At 43.2% G+C, this 19,325-nt stretch overlaps 2 protein-coding genes across 7 annotated transcripts in view; one reads left to right on the forward strand and one right to left on the reverse strand.

Moving 5' to 3' along the window:
- The window catches only part of LOC309528392 (dual specificity calcium/calmodulin-dependent 3',5'-cyclic nucleotide phosphodiesterase 1A-like), a 31,452-nt gene extending 29,612 nt beyond the window's left edge, over window positions 1–1,840 (reverse strand). For all 4 annotated transcript variants that reach the window (XM_082215756.1, XM_082215755.1, XM_082215754.1 and 1 more), the window contains exons 1-2: window positions 1,603–1,840; window positions 361–543 (exon numbers count right to left, since the gene is read on the reverse strand). In XM_082215756.1, coding sequence (XP_082071882.1) covers window positions 361–543; window positions 1,603–1,709 — 290 coding nt within the window. In that variant the 5' untranslated portion in view covers window positions 1,710–1,840. The remainder of the gene's footprint in view (window positions 1–360; window positions 544–1,602) is intronic.
- Window positions 1,841–5,890: 4,050 nt separating this feature from the next.
- ANKRD66 (ankyrin repeat domain 66) lies at window positions 5,891–10,237 on the forward strand. Of its 3 annotated transcripts, XM_082215834.1 has the most exons (5): window positions 5,891–6,018; window positions 6,396–6,550; window positions 7,925–8,153; window positions 9,475–9,649; window positions 9,929–10,237. In XM_082215834.1, exons 2-5 carry the CDS (start codon window positions 6,412–6,414, stop codon window positions 9,947–9,949), a joined length of 564 nt encoding a protein of 187 aa, XP_082071960.1. In that variant the 5' UTR covers window positions 5,891–6,018; window positions 6,396–6,411; the 3' UTR covers window positions 9,950–10,237. The 3 variants fall into 3 exon arrangements, with proteins under 3 accessions (XP_082071960.1, XP_082071959.1, XP_082071958.1); XM_082215833.1 differs by having other exon boundaries at window positions 5,891–6,053; window positions 9,475–10,237; XM_082215832.1 differs by having other exon boundaries at window positions 9,475–10,237.
- Window positions 10,238–19,325: the final 9,088 nt, after the last annotated feature.

The following is a 19,325-nucleotide window of genomic DNA, read 5'->3' on the forward strand; positions in this document are numbered from 1 at the left end:
TCTCAGTCACAGTGACACCTGCCGTAATTCCCTCTGGGGATCTTTTGTTTAATGGGAAGAAGCAGCGCCTTTCCCCGCAGCCCCAGCTCAGACCACCCTGGTGGTGCCACTGCTGGAGTGAGCAGGAAGCAGAGGGCCACTCCAGCCCCCGCTGGGTGAGCTTGCTGGTGCTGCTTCACATCTGGTCCTGCCCCCCCCCCAAGACTCCCTGTGTTTATGGTCTTATAATGAACACCCGTATGTGTAAATTGGTGAATGAGATTCCGGATGTAACACATCTTGAAGGGACTGCACCTTTAATTCCGCCAATCATGAGCTACAGAGTTTAGGCTCATTACTTGTTCTGTGGCCCATGCTTACCTTTTTACCAAAACACTAGCCTGGACTGCATATGAAATAGTTCGAATGCTTGGCTGATCCTCAGGTTTGATACTGTACGCCTCTTTTTTCCTTGCGAAGGTAACAGTCAGCCAGTCCTGTACTTCTAAAGGCACTGATCCCCACTGGATATTAGAGAGGTCATCCTCAGTGTCCAAAAGGCTCCTGCAAGGAACAGAGATATGGATTTAAATAATATATACCCCAGTTTTCAAATAAGTTAAGTAGCTAAAAGAAAGATTAAAATATAGCAACAATTTAAAAAGCAATTCTAAAAGTCAAATATAAAATGCCCAACAGAAATACCAGCAAAACCAACTTAAAACATCAAAATCAATTATAAAATGCCTTCCAATAAATAAATAAATAAATGCTATCATCCTGTCTACCACCGCCATCAGAATGATATTAGTGGCCTGGTTTAACATGTTTATTTTTTTATTTTCTGGTCACACTATTCTATCGATGGGATACATTAGGGTTGTGGCCCTTGGGGCCCTCCATCACCCCTGACCATATGGGCCATGCTGGCTGAGGCTGATGGGAGTTGGAGCACAGCAACGTTTGGCCTAGATCTCCAGGGTTAGGGAATTTCTCTTTTACTTGCCATTCCCCAGGTGTCCTAGTTCAGGGGTTCTCAAACTTCTATCCCTAGGACTCACTTGAGAGAGCAAAACACAACAGAAGATGGAGGTGCCAGGGTGCAGCCATAACAAAATGGCAGTGGATGGGAATTGAGGTAACCAGCACACAATTTTCGACATTTTCTATTGATTTCTAATCTGTGTTTGGAGATTGATAAAAGGAATAATGCCAATGATATGCAGTTCTTATTTAAGATGATTACAATCTAAGGACCTCATAGCTCCTACATCCAGCCTAATTTATGTATTTTGGTTGGGGGATTAGTGTTTTTCCTTCTCCCCTCCCAATTTGTGTAACATCTTACTTGTTGGTCCTAATAAAAGTATTGTCCAAGTGTGGATTTTGGACTTTTCATGCAGCTTCTGTTATAAAAGTCATATATACCGCAAGTTTTTTTAAAAATATGTTGACCATTTAACTAGGGTTGGACAATGTGACTGAAACAGCTGTCAGAGCCAAAAGAAAGAGTGGCAAGCTTCTGATCAGGCCGTGTTCTTGGGTCAGATGAAACACAACGAGGACTGAGAGCCGTGGGGCCCATTCCTGCCCTCAGCTTAGAAGTAAAGATGCTGGACTTACAGCAGAGTGGCAGAAAGTTTCTTCTTGGCCCTTTGATCACAGGTTTTTGACTTTGCTGAGGTATAATTTGTTCTGGCACCAAGCTTCCCCCGTTTATCCTGTGTCATATTTGCAGCTGTTTCGTCTACTAACTTTACTGCAGTAAGTTGCTACATTTAAATATATGTAAGCTAAGAGTAGCTCCCTATCCCTATGTGCACATCATTCTTATAAATACCTTGTGGGTGTCAGTTCAACAGAAGGAAGTCAAGCCCTTACATAAGCATTGTGATGTCATCCTGATGTAGCCACTAACAACCTTGGCGTAAACAGCAGTCTACACTTATTTCCCAGGGTTGTTCCCCCCTCCCTCGCTTATATTCTATGTCAAAATAAAAAAATTCCTTCCTGTAGCACCTTAAAGACCAACTAAGTTAGTTCTTGGTATAAGCTTTCGTGTGCATGCACACAAAAGCTTATACCAAGAACTAACTTAGTTGGTCTTTAAGGTGCTACAGGAAGGAATTTTTTTATTTTGACTATGGCAGACCAACACAGCTACTTATATTCTATGTGAAAACCTAGTGGTACTGACAACAGATGCAAGGATTGCTAAAGTACATCTCAAAAGCAGGAGAATCTAGCAGCCCCGAGATGAAATAGTGAAATAGATGAAATTGTCCAACCCTAATTAAATGGTCAACATATTTTTAAAAAACTTTTATGAACTGTTATCCTTTCTGTGGGATAAATCAGCCTCATATAACCAACATGCTTAACACTAATGCATGAAGGGGTTAAGACCATAAAGTAAGCTGTCCTGCCAGCCTTAGCTAAGTCACTGCCCCTCGCCTTGGGAGGAAAGGTTATCAAGCCATTCCACCATGTGATTCCACCAGTAAGGAGGTTTAAGCAGGGTGCTCCAAGCTTAGACAGTGTGGCTTAAGCAAGCCATCTTGTGTTTCTATACAAATAATCTAGAAACATTCACCACTTTGGAACCTAAGTTTTACTGCCTGCATTTTCAGACTGCTGTATGGAAAAGCACATAAATGTGACCTTTGAAGAGTTTGACCTTTGAAGAGTTGAAAACCTTAAAAAAAAAAACCCATAACATTTTTATTTGATTTTACAATTATGAAATTATAACAATCCACATTGTTGTTTAGTCGTTTAGTCATGTCCGACTCTTCATGACCCCATGGACCAGAGCACGCCAGGCACTCTTGTCTTTCGCTGCCTCCCGCAGTTTAGTCAAACTCATGCTGGTAGCTTCGAGAACACTGTCCAAACATCTCGTCCTCTGTCGTCCCCTTCTCCTTGTGCCCTCCATCCTTCCCAACATCAGGGTCTTTTCCAGGGAGTCTTCTCTTCTCATGAGGTGGCCAAAGTCTTGGAGCCTCAGCTTCACAATCTGTCCTTCCAGTGAGCACTCAGGGCTGATTTCCTTAAGAATGGATAGGTTTGATCTTCTTGCAATCCATGGGACTGCGATCAGCCTTCTTTATGGTCCAGCGCTCATTTCCATACATCACTGCTGGGGAAACCATAGCTTTAACTATACGGACCTTTGTTGGCAAGGTGATGTCTCTACTTTTTAAGATGCTGTCTAGGTTTGTCATTGCTTTTCTCCCAAGAAGCAGGCATCTTTTAATTTCATGACTGCTGTCACCATCTGCAGTGATCATGGAACCCAAGAAAGTAAAATCTCTCACTGCCTCCATTTCTTCCCCTTCTATTTGCCAGGAGGTGATGGGACCAGTGGCCATCATCTTCGATTTTTTTATGTTGAGCTTCAGACCATATTTTGCGCTCTCCTCTTTCACCCTCAATAAAAGGTTCTTTAATTCCTCCTCACTTTCTGCCATCAAGGTTGTGTCATATGCATATCTGAGGTTGTTGACATTTCTTCCAGCAATCTTTATTCTGGCTAGGGATTCATCCAGCCCAGCCTTTCGCATGATGAATTCTGCATATAAGTTAAATAAGCAGGGAGACAATATACAGCCTTGTCGTACCCCTTTCCCAATTTTGAACCAATCAGTTGTTCCATATTCAGTTCTAACTGTTTCTTCTTGTCCCACATAGAGATTTCGCAGGAGACAGATGAGGTGATCAGGCACTCCCATTTCTTTAAGAACTTGCCATAGTTTGCTGTGGTCGACACAGTCAAAGGCTTTTGCATAGTCAATGAAGCAGAAGTAGATGTCTTTCTGGAACTCTCCAGCTTTCTCCATAATCCAGCGCACGTTTTGCAATTTGGTCTCTGGTTCCTCTGCCTCTTCTAAATCCAGCTTGCACTTCTGGGAGTTCTCGGTCCACATACTGCTTAAGCCTTCCTTGTAGAATAAGTGGAATTAAAATCCTGCTAATGTTTCCATCTGCTTACAGTGGTCTCCTAGATAACTTATAATTTTTCCCATTCTTTTTAAAAGTTTTTGTTCTCCTGGTTCCTTACTAAATGTGTGGTTTCTTTCTTTGCTAAGGGAACTGGGGAGCTTCGGGATTAACTTAGAATAGTCTGTTTTAGAGGTCTAACAGCCTATATTCTCATGCTTTGCTGCATGTTTTGTGATTTTAAATCATCATCAAATACTTGCCCCAAACCTGGATGTAGACATCCAGGGAAGTTGTCTTTTATTTTATTAGATTAAGCAACAGTTTCAAATTTCAGAAAGATAGTCATACTTTATTTGAAACTAATATTAAAAACAAATACTGTAATAAAATGACAACTTATAGTAGCAGCACACCATAAAAACATAACAGCCAACAGTCAACAATAGTTAAGCAGATCTTGTACACTAGGCATTTAGTGCAGAATTTGCTCAGTTATTATGGGATACTCACACAACATCCAATCATTGCAATCCTGGACTTTTTCCTGTCTTTCCTCTGGCAACAAAAAGTCCTCCCTTTTTTCAGAAGAGCAGCACAACTGCACAGGTGTGTTTTTTGAAGGCCATGGTTTGAAGAAGCACAATAATGTATCAGGCAGGTGAACGATCACAGAGCACAATCACCATAATATTTCCAGTGGGCGCCATTTTATACTGTATTGTTCATTTTAATCTATCTTTTCATTACTGGTGCATTACTGGTTATAATTTTTAATATTAAAAAATTAGTTAAATACCACTTAAATGAAAGTGTTACAGCATTAAAATATGTTGATATTATGCTATTATAAAAATGTTTCTTAAAAAACCATTTCTCTCATCATCATTTATTACCTTTGTAAGGTGGTGGTGACCAGAAAGTCCCCCTTCTTTTCAGAATTAGCATTATAGTGTTACAGCTCTATACTTTCATTTAAATGGCATTTCCATATTTTAAAACATTCTTAAAATTATAACTAAACAAAGCATTTTGTGTTAATTAAAAGATTGATTAAAAACCCCAATGTCTGATAAAACAACAGCCACTGTGGCAGATGTTGGCTATTTGCAGTATGGTAGCGCTGCAGAGAGCTTGCTGGGGAGACCATGCATTAACATAACTTAAACTCAAAACTCAAAAATAACTTAAACAAGGTTTTAATAACAAAAACAAAAACTCCTTTTACACTAAATACATCAGCAACAAACCAGACCCAACCACCAACCCATCCCCCAGGGTAATGGGAGAGCTAGGTGCTGCTCCTTATATACCACACCCAATTACCTGCTATGTTTCACAGCTGTAAAGCTGGGTCTCATTATTTTGCTCTGGCCCCTTAAAGACATACACATGGAGTGGAACAATGATGAACCTTTACATTTAAAGAAACCATTCAACAGCAAATGTGGGCTTAGAGTCAAGGGCAGCTCAGGTCAACTGGGACCTTCCCTTTGACATAGACAGCAGCCGTGTCAAGCCTGCTGGTGTGTAGGACTGAACATAGCAGACTGTACACATTTTAAAAAGCACAATATGTTCATTAGTATGGAGAGTTGCTTGCAATTCCGCCTGCCGCTTGCAAGAGAAGAGCAACAATTGGGAAGCCTCAGGTGCTACCCATCTGGAAGCATCCCTCAAAAGAGTTCAGGCCATCCTTTTTTCAGATAGGGAAGAGTAGTTGGAAACGATGCCTTCCTTAAAATATTTAATAAATCTGCAGCATCACGAAACCTTACAACCCAATTCTCTTATCGTGCAATATTGACCCTTTACCTTATTTGCACAGGCTGTCTAAAATTCAATGCCTAAGCCTGTGTGACATGCATCTGCTGAAAACATTCCTGTAAAGATTTCTCCTTTAAAGCTCTGCAGCTTTAACAAGGGAGGAGCCAGTTCCCATAGAGAGTAAGTAACAACAGACAGGGGGATTTTGTCATCAGCAGACAGACTTTGCTTTCTTCATTGCAGGGGCAAAATCTCATGTTGTCTTTCTCTCCTAATGTCAGTGGGACTTAAGCCCAAACAAGGGGACATAGGATTGGAGCATGAGCACAGACGGTAGGCATGTGATTCATTTTCAGCAAAGACTGCGCGTAAATATTTTCTTTCTTACTACAGTGGTACCTCGGGTTAAGTATGTAATTCGTTCCGGAGGTCCGTACTTAACCTGAAACTGTTCTTAACCTGAAGCACCACTTTAGCTAATGGGGCCTCCTGCTGCTGCCAAGCCGCCAGAGCACGATTTCTGTTCTCATCCTGAAGCAAAGTTCTTAACCTGAAGCACTATTTCTGGGTTAGCGGAGTCTGTAACCTGAAGCATATGTAACCCGAGGTACCACTGTACCACTAATAACTGTGTCTCATTTGGATAAAAAAGTACAAAATCATGCAGGATTTGGGTTTTCAGTTTTTTGTTTTTATTTTGTCTTGCACAGAGCTTAATGTAACAGCATGACAGAGCTGCACGAAGCTGTAGCATTGGGCAATTGTGACTTGGTGGGTGAGATTCTCAAGACAGGGCTGTGTGACCCCAATTGCAAAGATATTTATTGGAGTGACAGAACACCACTGCACTGGGCCGCAGCAAAAGGTAAGTAATAAATCTCTTCTACTGCATTCATTGATGCTTTTGAATTATGGTGCTGGAGGAGACTCTTGAGAGTCCCATGGACTGCAAGAAGATCAAACCTCTCCATTCTGAAGGAAATCAGCCCTGAGTGCTCACTGGAAGGACAGATCGTGAAGCTGAGGCTCCAATACTTTGGCCACCTCATGAGAAGAGAGGACTCCGTGGAAAAGACCCTGATGTTGGGAAAGATGGAGGGCACAAGGAGAAGGGGACGACAGAGAATGAGATGGTTGGATGGTGTTCTTGAAGCTACTAGCATGAGTTTGATCAAACTGCGGGAGGCAGTGGAGGACAGAAGTGCCTGGCGTGCTCTGGTCCATGGGGTCACGAAGAGTCGGACACGACTAAAGGACTATACAACAACAACAACAACAACAACAACAACAACTGCATTCACAAAGAGGGTACTAATCTCACAGAAGAAAACAGCAGAATTCAGAAACAAATAGAACATTTCAGTCTCCTAAGATTCTCTGCTGCTGACCTGACCTGAAAAGTGACATTCTTCAAAGAAAGAAATTCCAAAGGGAGGCTGCAGCATGAAATGTCTGAATGACAGCTCTTGAGAGGTTAGTTTCTGTTCACATAGGCCTTATGTGAGTTGTTGGTTTCCTTTTCCACTAGGAGTAGGAAATAACATAACAGTGTTAAGATGACTGCACTATGACCAATTACTGCTTTTGTAAATGGTCACTGTATTTACTGAATTGCCCCAAATCTCATCTGTTGCCTATCTTGGCCATTTAACAGCACTGCTTGCAATTCTTGTCTTTTCATGCGCATGTCTACACATCAACACAGCATTACACTTTGTTCATTTGATGAAATGGTTTTGAGCCATGAAAGCTTAGCTTAGCTTACAATAAATCGGTTCGTTTTAAAGGCTGGTGGGGGGAACGTGTGGCCCTCCAGGTCTTTGACTCCAACTCCCATCAGCCCCAGCCAGCCTGGTTGAGGGCCAGGAATGGTGGATGAGAGCCAGCATGTGGGGAGCCACCATTTAACACACACACACACACACACACACACACACACACCCCCCTTCAGGTGCCACAGAGACTTGGGCATATTTGCAGCAACCGAGGCTGGCCCACTCACGAGGCAAGGGGGGGCAGGATCCAGGGGGCAGCAGGTCCTGATGGAGATCTTTATTTTCTCCTCCACCCTTGTTCCTGTTGTACATCTTCCCTCACCCTTCTTACCTGGCAGGGAGGGGGACACTATTTTGTGATTTGCCTCAGGTAGCAGGTGGCTGCAACTGGAACTTGTCTATAATGAAGAAATCCCACTGTGATCCATTTCACCCACTTTGCTCCCATACTTGTATTTCTCCAGGGCACTCAAAGATAATAAAACTGCTTGTGGATCATGGTGCTCGCCTGTGCTTGAGAACGGAAGCAGGATGGACTGCAGCTCATTTTGGGGCTGAATCAGGGAAACTAGGAGTGCTGAGAACCCTTCATTCTCTGCATGCGCCTATTGATGCTGCAGATCTCTATGGGGACACACCAAAGAGGATCGCAGAGATCTACGGACACAAAGATTGTGTCACGTTCTTAGAGGTGTGAGTATCAACAAATTGTTAACAGATAAATCAATTATTATAAGCTAGATTTATATCCCACTCCTCAGCTGGTAGAGCAAAGAAACTACATCATTCAAAACAAAATTAAAAAGTTGTTATTTTAAAAAATCAAGTTAAAAGAATGCAATTTAAAGCAGGGATTAGTATAAAAATCAGATTAAGAAGACGAGGCTCTAAAAATAACAGTGTTTGAGTGACAATAAAGAGGCAGCCCAATCCCCCCTGGAGGGATATTCCAAAGCTCCAGTGCCACAACCTGTGCAGGTGCCTCAGGACCCCCAGGGGAGTTCAGTGACGCTGCCCTGGCTGTGCAAGGCTGAAGGCGAGTGTCAAGGAGTCCTGGGGGTGCCAGCCAGGAGGACGGACTGACCAGGCAACATATAGGGGGGGTGCATTGCCATGAGGGCTGGTTGGCCCATAGTTAAGCCAGCTGTTGATCCACACAGCTGTCCTGGTGGGCTCCACTATGCCTCTCTGGCCTGCGGGGGGGGGGGCAGCCAGGTACGCTTGCCCCAGGCCTTGGAGAGCTAACCTGGCCAGGACTCCTTTCAGCGCCCCCCCCCCTCCAGGCCTGCCGGACCTCTGCTGTCATGCGAAGAGCAAGACTCGCACCCCAGCCTCACATAAGCTCTGCAATGGCCTGCCTCCCCTTCCTGGCATCCTAGATCTGAACCAAGGATTTTCAGTCCACCCCCACTCCAACCAGGGGCTTGTCCACACCAGAGCAAAAAGTAGATCCCAACCCATTGTTGTCCTGGACAAACAAAATGTAATATAGAAATAAGTGGTTTGGGTTACTGATTGAAAAGAACCAAACAGCACACTAAGAATATTATATTTTATTGAATAAATTAAAGGTAAAGGTAAAGGGACCCCTGACCATTAGGTCCAATCGTGACCGACTCTGGGGTTGTGGCGCTCATCTCGCTTTACTGGCCGAGAGAGCCGGCATACAGCTTCCGGGTCATGTGGCCAGCATGACTAAGCTGCTTCTGGCGAACCAGAGCAGTGCACGGAAATGCCATTTACCTTCCCGCCGGAGCGGTACCTATTTATCTACTTGCACTTTGACGTGCTTTGGAACTGCTAGGTGGGCAGGAGCAGGGACCGAGTAACGGGAGCTCACCCCGTCGCGGGGATTCGAACCGCCAACCTACTGATCGGCAAGTCCTAGGCTCGTTGGTTTAACCCACAGCGCTACTCACGTTCCCTATTGAATAAATATGCCATATCAATTCCAGATGGCTTGAGAGGTTTTGTTGAATTTGGTGAAGATGACCGTCCTTTCTCTTTCATCTAGGGCAGAGGTAGAGTGTAGGGAGTTCTGTCAGAGAGCAAAATTAAAGGGGACTCAGCTGGACCTGGAGGACGAAGATTGGGAGTGTAAAAAAGCAGAAACTTTGAAAAATAAAGCCTACACACAAAAGAAACCCACAAAAAAGCATGTGGGGAAAGACGACGATCCAACTCCTAGAGTAAGTAATGAGCAGAGCTCTATAGATGCAGCCCAGCTGCCTTAGCTAAGCAACACGGACACCTTCCTTTTTGAGCAGCGCTTACAGCATCTTTTGGTTCGATGCAAACCATTTACTGGGCATATCTAGTAAAAATTAGAGGTGAAACCGGAGCGGCTGGTGCAGAATGCCAAGAGGTTGGTGCCTGTGGTGGTGATGTTTCAGACACAAGGTTTATATACTTATGTATGTGTTTGCCATGTACATTTATGAACATTTATTTTATATTTGTGACCTTAGAATTCTAGCAACAGGAGATAACACATTGCTGGATAAATCACACTGAAGAAAGAGATGCTGGTGATCAGAGATAAAGAATCCAGGAGATGAATGTAAAGGAAGGGACTGAAGTTTGCAAACCTTCCCACTGTGGAAATGCTCAGGCAAACAGCAAATCGGAGGTCATTACAACGGAAAACCAGAGTATAGCACTGGATTATTGACATGGTTAGAGCTTGTAAAGCAGGTCCAGAATCAGACCACCTTTGTGCAATTTCTATAGCTTTGCAAGAAACATGTAGATTGCTGTAACAGCCCATATTTTATTTTCTAAATTGTCTCCAATTATAAATTACAATTAGTGTCTCCAATTATAGTTTGACTTCCAAGTACGAGCAACGCAATTAATGGTTGTGCCAATGCCCAAAATTTAGAAAACTGCAACAATTGACTGTTGTCAGACTTTGGGGGATCGGATCCCTCCCCCTGTGGCAGCAAATAAGCAGATGAAATGAAAGGAGCGTTCTTACCAAATAAGTTCTTTAATGATCACAGCAAGAGACAAAGGAATGCATATCTCTCTAAAAAATGGCGTTGCTCCCAGTAAAGTTTCACCCCTCCATCCCCATTAATCTACGTCACTCCTACGTTGGGTAATCTGAGCTTGTTGCTGCTGAGCTCTCTGTTCTATCACTCTCAGACGAAGGGGGGTCAGGAATGCTGTCCAGGAACACTGAATCTGCCAGCTCTCTTGGCGTTTCCTCTTCTAGCTGTTCCTCCCTCAGTATTTTCCAGCTTTTCCCTCTGGACTATGTCCCTCTGCAAACCACTGTTCTAAATCAATACTGTCCTCCTGCCCTTGGGAAGGTTCAGAAAAAGGGGGATGGGCTCCCACCATTCCTCCTCAGTCCAGCTCCTGACAACTGTTATCCTTTAAAACAGCTTTTCCACTCAGGAGGAAAATCTTCATGCCACATCCTTAGAATATGGAAGTTGGATGAACAGCCACTGAGCTTTCAGACTTGTCCAGAGAAAACAAACCCACTGAGTTATATCCATCATAATGAAGCTCCAGGTTTCTGAGAAATGTAAATATGGAGAGTATTCTTTTCACAGGCATGGTGTCATATGCTCAGTTTTGCATGCTTATGTAGAAAAGCTAAGTACCATGGATAACAGCATTTAAAAACCATATGAGAAACATGGTGAGTTTCATTAACTCTGTGGAAACCTGAAGGTTGGAGTTCCAGATGCTATAATAAACAAAAACTTATCTTGCTATGCTTCACACAGTTTAAAATTGTTTTTGTTGTTGTTTTGAAAAAATATATGAATAAGTCAATCTTCTTAATTCCCTGCTACCATTAAACTGATATTGGACTCACCATCTGAATTAGTTTGGTAGCAAATATATTCAAAAGTTTGTGGACATTTTGATACATCATTTAGATATATTCTGGACACACTTGACTTCCCCTAAACAATCATTGGAACCACAGTTTGCTAAGGTTACTGGAAATCGTAGCTTGGTTTCTTTGATTCTTTAGCCTTTTGCTTTAAATGTGATTAAAATGCATTTTGTGGATGTGACCAGACATCCTAGGAGTTTCAAGAAGTAGACCCTTTCCCTTAGAGCTGCAGTGAGACAAAGTCTTTCTAAACAAAGGATTCCTTCCTCCTATTCTTCTTCAATTTCATTTCTACTCCACTGGGGGGCGGGGGGGATCCCTTCCATTGGCAATATAGAAGGGGAGAAAAGAAAAATGACAGACAAGCAAAAGAATGAAACTGCCTCATTAAAGGGTTGCTTTTAAAAGTCTTAACCTGAAGGACTCCCATGTCCCTTATGCACCATCCAGAATGGTGTATCGGATCCCTGGGATCCTTGAGAGAAGGCCTCCTGACTTCTATTAGGACTCATCTTTTGCTGCCCTGTGCCTAGAAAGCAGCAAGTGTCTGAGCGGTTTCCCACTTGTCCCAGCCCTGTGGCCTTGGCCCAGCCTCTTTCCCCTGAAAACCCACTCTTCAGCACTCATTCAGAACCAACAGCTATCTGCGGAAAAACCCCTGGCCGTTTGTTCCAATTCAGCGCTATGTCATGGGTTTTCCTTGGAGAAAGGGAAGTGTGGACGAGCCCTTCGTTTTTACACCAACCGGCAGGTCAGGTGGTGGCACCTTTGGAAGACTTCCTCTGGAAGCCAAGCAGGAAGCTGCCATTCTAACGTTTTGTCACCTGCTGAAAATGTTCTTTTTCCACCAAGCATTTTAGGATAATTAATTTGATTCAATGTTGGTCATTTCTCTTCGTTTTATAATCTTATAGTGTTACGATGTTTTAGTGATGTTAGTTTCATGAGAGGGCAGTTTATAAATATTCAGAAATATAAATAGAAATAATAAGTAACAGTGGATTGAAGCTTAAATTAAAGTGTGGAATCCTACATCATGCTAAGACAGTGGTTTTCAACCAGTATGCCATGGCACCCTGGGGCGCCTTTAATATAATATTAATAAAATAAAATAAAATGATATGATATGATATGATATGATCTGATATGATATAATATAATATAATATAATATAATATAATATAATATAATATAATATAATATAATATAATATAATATAATATAATAATATTTCCCCAGCCACTTTTGGCAGCTCACAGCATATATAAGAACATACTAAAACATCAAGCATTAAAAACGTCTTGATACATGGTTGCCTTCAGATATCTTCTAAAAGTCATAGTTTTCTTCTCCCTTGACATCTGATTGGGAGGGGGGGGGAGTTGCACAGGGCAGGCGCCACTACCGAGAAGGCCCTCTGCCTGGTTCCCCGTAACCTCACTTCTTGCAGTGAGGGAACCACCAGAAGGCCCTTGGAGCTGGACCTCAGTGTCCAGGCAGAACGATGGAGGTGGTATACTGGGCTGAGGCCATTTAGGGCTTTAAAGGTCAGCACCAACACTTTGAATTGTGCTCGGAAATGTACTAGGAAGTCAATGTAGGTCTTTCAGGACCAGTGTTATATGGTCCCAGCGGCTGCTCCCAGTCACCAATCTAGCTGCCACATTCTGGATTACTGTAGTTGTAGTTTCCAGGTCACCTTCAAAGGTAGAGTCATGCGGGAGATAACTAGAGCATGCACCACTCTGGCGAGACAGTCTGTGGGCAGGTAGGGTCTCATCCTGCATACCAGATGGAGCTGGTAGACAGCTGCCCTGGACACAGAATTAACCTGTGCCTCCATGGACAGCTGTGAGTCCAAAATGACTCCCAGACTGCACACCTGGTCCTTCAGGGGCATAGTTACACCATTCAGGACCAGGGAGTCCTCCACACCCGCCCGCCTCCTGTCCCCCCAAAACAGGACTTCTGTCTTGTTAGGATTCAACCTCAATCCGTTAGCCACCTTCCATCCACCAGCTGCCTCCAGACACTCACACAGGACCTTCACAGCCCTCACTGATTCTGATTTGAAGGAGAGGTAGACCCTCTGTCCCTCTTTCTGTCCCTCCCTCCTCTGATGCCCTCTCGCCTCTCTGATTCTCAAAGGCTTGCACAGCTGTTTATTGCAGCAGCCCTGGCTATAAGCTCCCCAGGCGAATGGTGCCTCTCTTTGGGGCAGGGGGGGCACCCAAAGACCAGGGGCAGCAGCAGCGGCTGCCCAGAGGACCCCCAAGGAGAGGGGGAAGGAGGCTGAGGGAACACTCCACAAGGGAGGGTGTTCGAAAAGGGTTGAGGGGCTGCCAGTTCTGCAGGCAAGGGGGGACATGCCGGTAACTGGGCTCCGTCCTGCGCCCCACAGGGGTGCTGCAGAAAGAATGTAGTTGGTCAAGGGAGCTGTGGACCCAAAACAGGTTGACAACCTCTGTGCTAAGGTGACTGTTCCAGAAGCACAAGCATTTCTGCTTTCTAGAAGGAATGTTTCTCCTCTTTCCTCTCCCTCCTCACACTATTTTATATATTTATTTATTCATTCCACCTTTCCTCCCAGAGCTCAGGGTGGCACACATGGGCCTCTTGGGTATTCCTCCTCATTTTATCCTCACAACAACCCTGTGAGAGAAAGTGACTGGCCCAAGGTCACCCACTGACTTTCATGTCTGAGCAGGGGTTTGGACCGTGGTCTCCTGGGTCTTAGTCCAATACTCTCACCGCTACTCCACATGGGCACACACTTTTCGGGGGTTCTCCCAACGGTTCTGAGCCAATTTGAGGAGGGTGCAGAGGCATGTGAAGAGACGGGGGGGGGGATCATTGCACTGGCTTCTGTTACCTCAACAACTTATTTGGCTCCAGCCCAATATATTTATTTATTGGTTTTTTTAAAAATATTTTTTATTAACAGGCCAATCAAATCACATTAATTACAAATTACAAAACCGAATTTTAAATTTTTGGTGGGGGTAGGTACCCATGCTTTGAGCTCCGAAAGGGATCCAATCATCTTTATTGCTGCTGCTTTGATGTTCATAGTTCTATCCAATTAGTATTCACAGTTCTGTCCATTCCTCTCTCTATTATTTCCTCATCTCTTCTTGTTGTTATCGTATATTTTTCCTTTCTTTGTAACCTCTGATAGACTCCACAAGTGAGTTGAAAACAAACATTGTTATAGTCCTGTGTGTGTTTTCGCATTAATCCAAAGGTCATATTCACATAGCAGACGCCATTCCAGCACTTCCATAGAAAACAGGCTTAGCGTCTGCTCATTCATCTTCGCAGGCTTGTCACTCCCACCTCGATCTTTTCAGGGGGTTCTGCCAGGTCAGACACAGAGTCCAATATAATAACAAAGCCACGGCTTCCTCCCCCTCTTGATCGTCAATCCTGCAACGAAGCCTGTCTGTCATGCATGGTGAATCTCTTTTTAAAACTGCGCCTTTCCAAAGGCCTTCCATTGCTTTCCAGATCTTCCACAAACAAATCCTTTGGTTAATAATTCATTTCCACACACAGTTCATAATCATCCTGCTTATTATCAATTGTTGCAACAGTTCTTCTTGGGGGGGGGGATTGTTAGGTAATCACATAGAGAAAAAAAGAAAAGTTTTCCCCCCCTTTCCGTCCCGTTCCGACATACCGACATCTTTGATGTATCTTCTTCTTGATTTATTTTCCTGTTGAATCCAGCCCATCGCTCAGCTTCACAGAGGTCACTTTAATTAGCAGTCTTAACTCCCTTTCCTCACTCGAAACATGTGCATTTGCTGCTCTCTAATTGTTTATTTTGAGCTCCCGCAACCAGGTCATGCGATCAGAGATGGTGTCCGGGAGAGGAAAAAAAACCCCACACGAGAGCTGTGCGCCTAGTGCCCTCACCCCCTCCTTCTTTCGAACTCAGGAGTGATTTATTGGCAACCGCAGGCGAGGGCAGTGTTTTCCCAATTCCCTGGGAAAACCATGGGAGGCTAATTACTCCCATATTAGCCTCTTAATTACCTCGTGTGAGCTGGAGAGATGGTATTGTTGGCCATCTTCCAATGCGCCCCTAGCGGCCCCCAATATATTTATTTATTGAATGTTATTCTTAAATTTGTTCTTTAATTGTAAATTGAATTGTCTTTTTTTTTTAATGATCCAGTTAAGATGAAGAATTCTTTTCATTATAATCTGAAGAATTATTCTCTGAAAAACAGTTTTCTCAAAATGTTATTCCAAAAGTTAGTAATATATATACTTGCTACTGCAGAAGTATGTATTACAAAGCCTGGGAAAAACAGTGGCAAAGTAGCTTAAATGGGTGCAACCCCATATTCTAGTCAGTGGCAGCTCATAACACTTTGACTACTTAGGGCTTTTTGCTTTCATCACAGTAAGACTTGCACAGCACTTATTCAGGAATGTGTGTGATTTCACATGAGTAGAGTGCCACTGACTAAAAGTCCATTATCCTCTGCACATCTGTGGACGAAAGAAGAACTTCTATGCAAGAGGGCCCAAGGTATGATTTTCAGACAAGATTGACTCTCTGCTCCTGGCAGGCTCCCTCATACAGACACAAATATTCTTAATTTTCTTGCCCTTTCATCCAGTCCATCATAATGATTGGTGTTTTCTTTAATAGCCTAATTGTAATGCATATTTTCACTCATTGTATACTGTAGTGGAAAGGTTATGCATAGTTCAAGAATCTGTCTCTACATAGAAAGATTCAGTTGGCTCACTACTTCATCGAAAGACTCCACTATCATTTTATTCTATAGGGACACAATTTTATTTTCAATATTTTTTTAAGTACACAGCAGGCAAATCAGGCTAGAATACAGGCTCAGTCAAACAACAAAATTGCTTTATCATCTTCTCCATCCACAGGATTTTAATTTAATGCAGTTCCTCATGTGTCACTTGTCTCACTTCTGGATTACACGAATATGAATGTGTGTTTAGGATGCAGCTCACGCTTCCAATCATTTTTGATGGAAGACAGAATGCATCTCTCATCACACCTTTTCCAAATAAGAACATGTACCTGATATAATGCACAACTCTACCAAATTCCCTTTCCAGTTTAGGATTTCCCCAAATCAAGAGGCTAGATTGCACGGAAGGGCATGCATTTAGAATGATGGCACAAAACCGGCTTGCAAGACTGCTGTCTGGAAATATATTGGACAGAAGGACCATCAAAGACACAAAATTAATGACATTTATGACCAAGAGAGAAATGATTATTTTCACAGCCTGAAAATGGGCAGCCATGCTTGGGCTGCTGAAACTGGCTGAACTGTTCTGCATCTGCTGGGTGTGTCTCCACAGAGAAAAGAGTAAGAGAAAAGTTGATGTGGTTGAGATGAAGAAAGCCACTGTGAATCCCAGACCACACAACAGAAACAAATGAACCAAATCTGTTTCTACTGTAAAGCCTTCAAGCGTGACATTTCCTAATATATCAAAACTACTATTGTTTTGGCATGTAAAGATGTAAATATCTCTGAAGAAAGGTGACGTAGTTGCCAATGATCCAAGCAAAGAAGCCAGAAGCATCCAGGGTACCAATCTGGAGATTCTCGTCTTCAGGAGGAAGAAAATGTAGTGCTGGAAGTTAGCAATCTTTGCACAGTAAAATGTACACAGGCAGGCAGTGAAGCAGAGGTTGGTACAATTTAGAAACCACGTTGTAGCTTTGTATGTTTGGTATAAACTTGTGTCTTCAAGTATCCAAGGAAAGAATGCTATCCAGAAAATCTTGATAACTAGCAAGCACATGTAGAAACATCTGGAGACACCAAAAGCAGTCAAGATTTTATCAATGGATTTCAGATGTCCATTTCTCATCCCATCAATGCAATTCACTACAGCAATGAAAGCATTCAACGACATCCCAACAACAGCCTCAATTGATGAGCAAACTATGTAGAGTATAACTGGGAGTGGAAAACGCTCCGCTCTTTGATAGTTGCACCCTTGGTCTTCCATTCTTCCAGATACACAGTCTGAAAAGGCTGTAGTCTTTAACTTTTGGATAGCACATGCTTTATTATCCATGAAATTGAGAAGTGATGCTGTCATAGGGCACCTATTGCACTCTGATTTGCATTCTTCTTTTCATGGGGTGCAGAACAACCAACTCTTTTGCCAAGAGCTTGTGGCAAAAAAGCAATGATTTACATGACATTTACTCACAATCCCCAGAGCATTTGTTTTCAAGGTTATGTAGAGATGCATTCTATTTTTATCTGAAACTGATGCATTTCTGCAGGACTTGAAAATGATGGACAATTTGCACCTATTATTTCTTGCTAAAGAATTGTATGAAACCCTAGGCAAATATCAGAGGGAAGTGTAACCTAATATTTAGTGATACTGGTAGAGCTTGGTTGCTGCCAAACCATTCCTTAGAGCTGTGGCTTTGACTTTAAGGGTGCACTCAGACCTCTTTCCACAGGGGAGAGCTTTGACACCAGCCTATGCCAGGAAACACTCCAGAGCCACATCTTGTGCACCAGTTTTCCAGCTGAAACTTCTCAGGCTGCTCCCAGATGTCCTCAAGTGCCCTGGCTGACTTTCTGCATAGTTCAAGAGTGAAGGAGGAAGGCAAGGAATAATCACTTATAGCTTCTGGAGTTCAAAGGCTTTAGTCATGCTAGATGAGGTTGCTATTAAGTGGATTTGTAGCTGGTTGACTGGCACGACCCCAAAAGTGTTCACCGATGGTTCTTCATTATCCTGGATGAAAGGGACAAGTGCAGGATTCTCTTTATGAAGGAATTGAGGAGATACTCGTACAATTTGCGGAGGACTCTAAACTGGGAGGGGTAGCTAATGCCGCTGAAGACAGATGATGCTGAAGACAGATGACCTTAACACTTTGGAGAACTGGGCCCAAACGAAACAAAATGAATTTTAATAGGGGCAAATGTAGATTCTACACTTAGGCAGGGATAATCAGACAGACAACTATAGGATAGGGGACATCTGGTTTGACAGCAGTACAAGTATGAGAAAAGCATCTGGGCATCCCCTTTCACCTTAGAAATTGCAGAAATGTTTATTGTGTTGTGACCAGTGTATAGTGATACATTTCCCCCTATTGTTCCAAATTTCCTAAATCAACATCAGAACAGAACAGAACAGAAGAAATATCCAGTGATAATGCTTTTACCCAGTAGGCTGGGTATGGAAAACAATATTTCTAGTATTTGTATGAGTGAATATTTGTTTTCTTAGTCCACATTTAGCATCACTACGCATGTAAATGTGGGAAATATTCCATTACAGTCACAAGTTTAATTTGCTTTGATTTGCTGCCGGGTAGTGGCATTTCTGTGCGTAGCTCAGGCTGCCTTTCAGATGGCATTTCTGTGCACAGATTAGGGCAGCTTCCAACATCCGGCGAAAGGCAGAATGGGAACATGTTTTATCCAGGGCAGCGTCTGAAACCTGAAAATATTTGAAAACACTTCTAAAAGGGGGGCTGGGGTGGCTGTTATTCTTCTTCCATCATACCTTCCCACAGTGTATTCCATTTTTGGTTCCATGTGTCGTCTTCCATGAGAAATTCCAGATTCAACGTAGTAATTTAAAATATCTATTTTATTAACAAGCACACACTCATACACATACAATGCCCATCAACTGAACTGAACTTTCTCAAAGTGAAGAAGCCGACAGCCTTGCCCGGAAGAGTTTGTTAATTTTAATGCTACAGCAACATGTATGCGCCTGGGAGTGCGCACAAAGAAGGGAATGAAGAGGCGGGATGGAAGTGGGGCATCTGCACACAAGGGGGACTCGGAAAAAGGAGGAGGAAGGAGGCAAGGGGCTGGAGGAGGTGAAGGGCGTCTGTGCGCCCCAGGGGCTCTGAGCCAGAGAGAGGGAAAGGCGCAGAAATGGGGCTGATCGGAGTGCAGGGAGGATGGAGGAAAGCGAGGAGGAGCGGAGACGGGAAAGGGGTGCGGGGGCGGCCCCAA

Source organism: Podarcis vaucheri, assembly GCF_965113315.1.
Source record: "Podarcis vaucheri genome assembly, chromosome: 3".
NCBI lineage: Eukaryota > Metazoa > Chordata > Lepidosauria > Squamata > Lacertidae > Podarcis > Podarcis vaucheri.

What these genes read in the sequence shown, in the direction of transcription:
- ANKRD66 (XM_082215833.1), top strand. Translation starts at nt 6,412, where the DNA reads ATGACAGAGCTGCACGAAGCTGTAGCATTGGGCAATTGTGACTTGGTG. An exon ending in GCACTGGGCCGCAGCAAAAG is followed by an intron (nt 6,551 to 7,924) that starts GTAAGTAATAAA and finishes GTATTTCTCCAG; the next exon opens with GGCACTCAAAGATAATAAAA. An exon ending in TGTGTCACGTTCTTAGAGGT is followed by an intron (nt 8,154 to 9,474) that starts GTGAGTATCAAC and finishes TCTTTCATCTAG; the next exon opens with GGCAGAGGTAGAGTGTAGGG.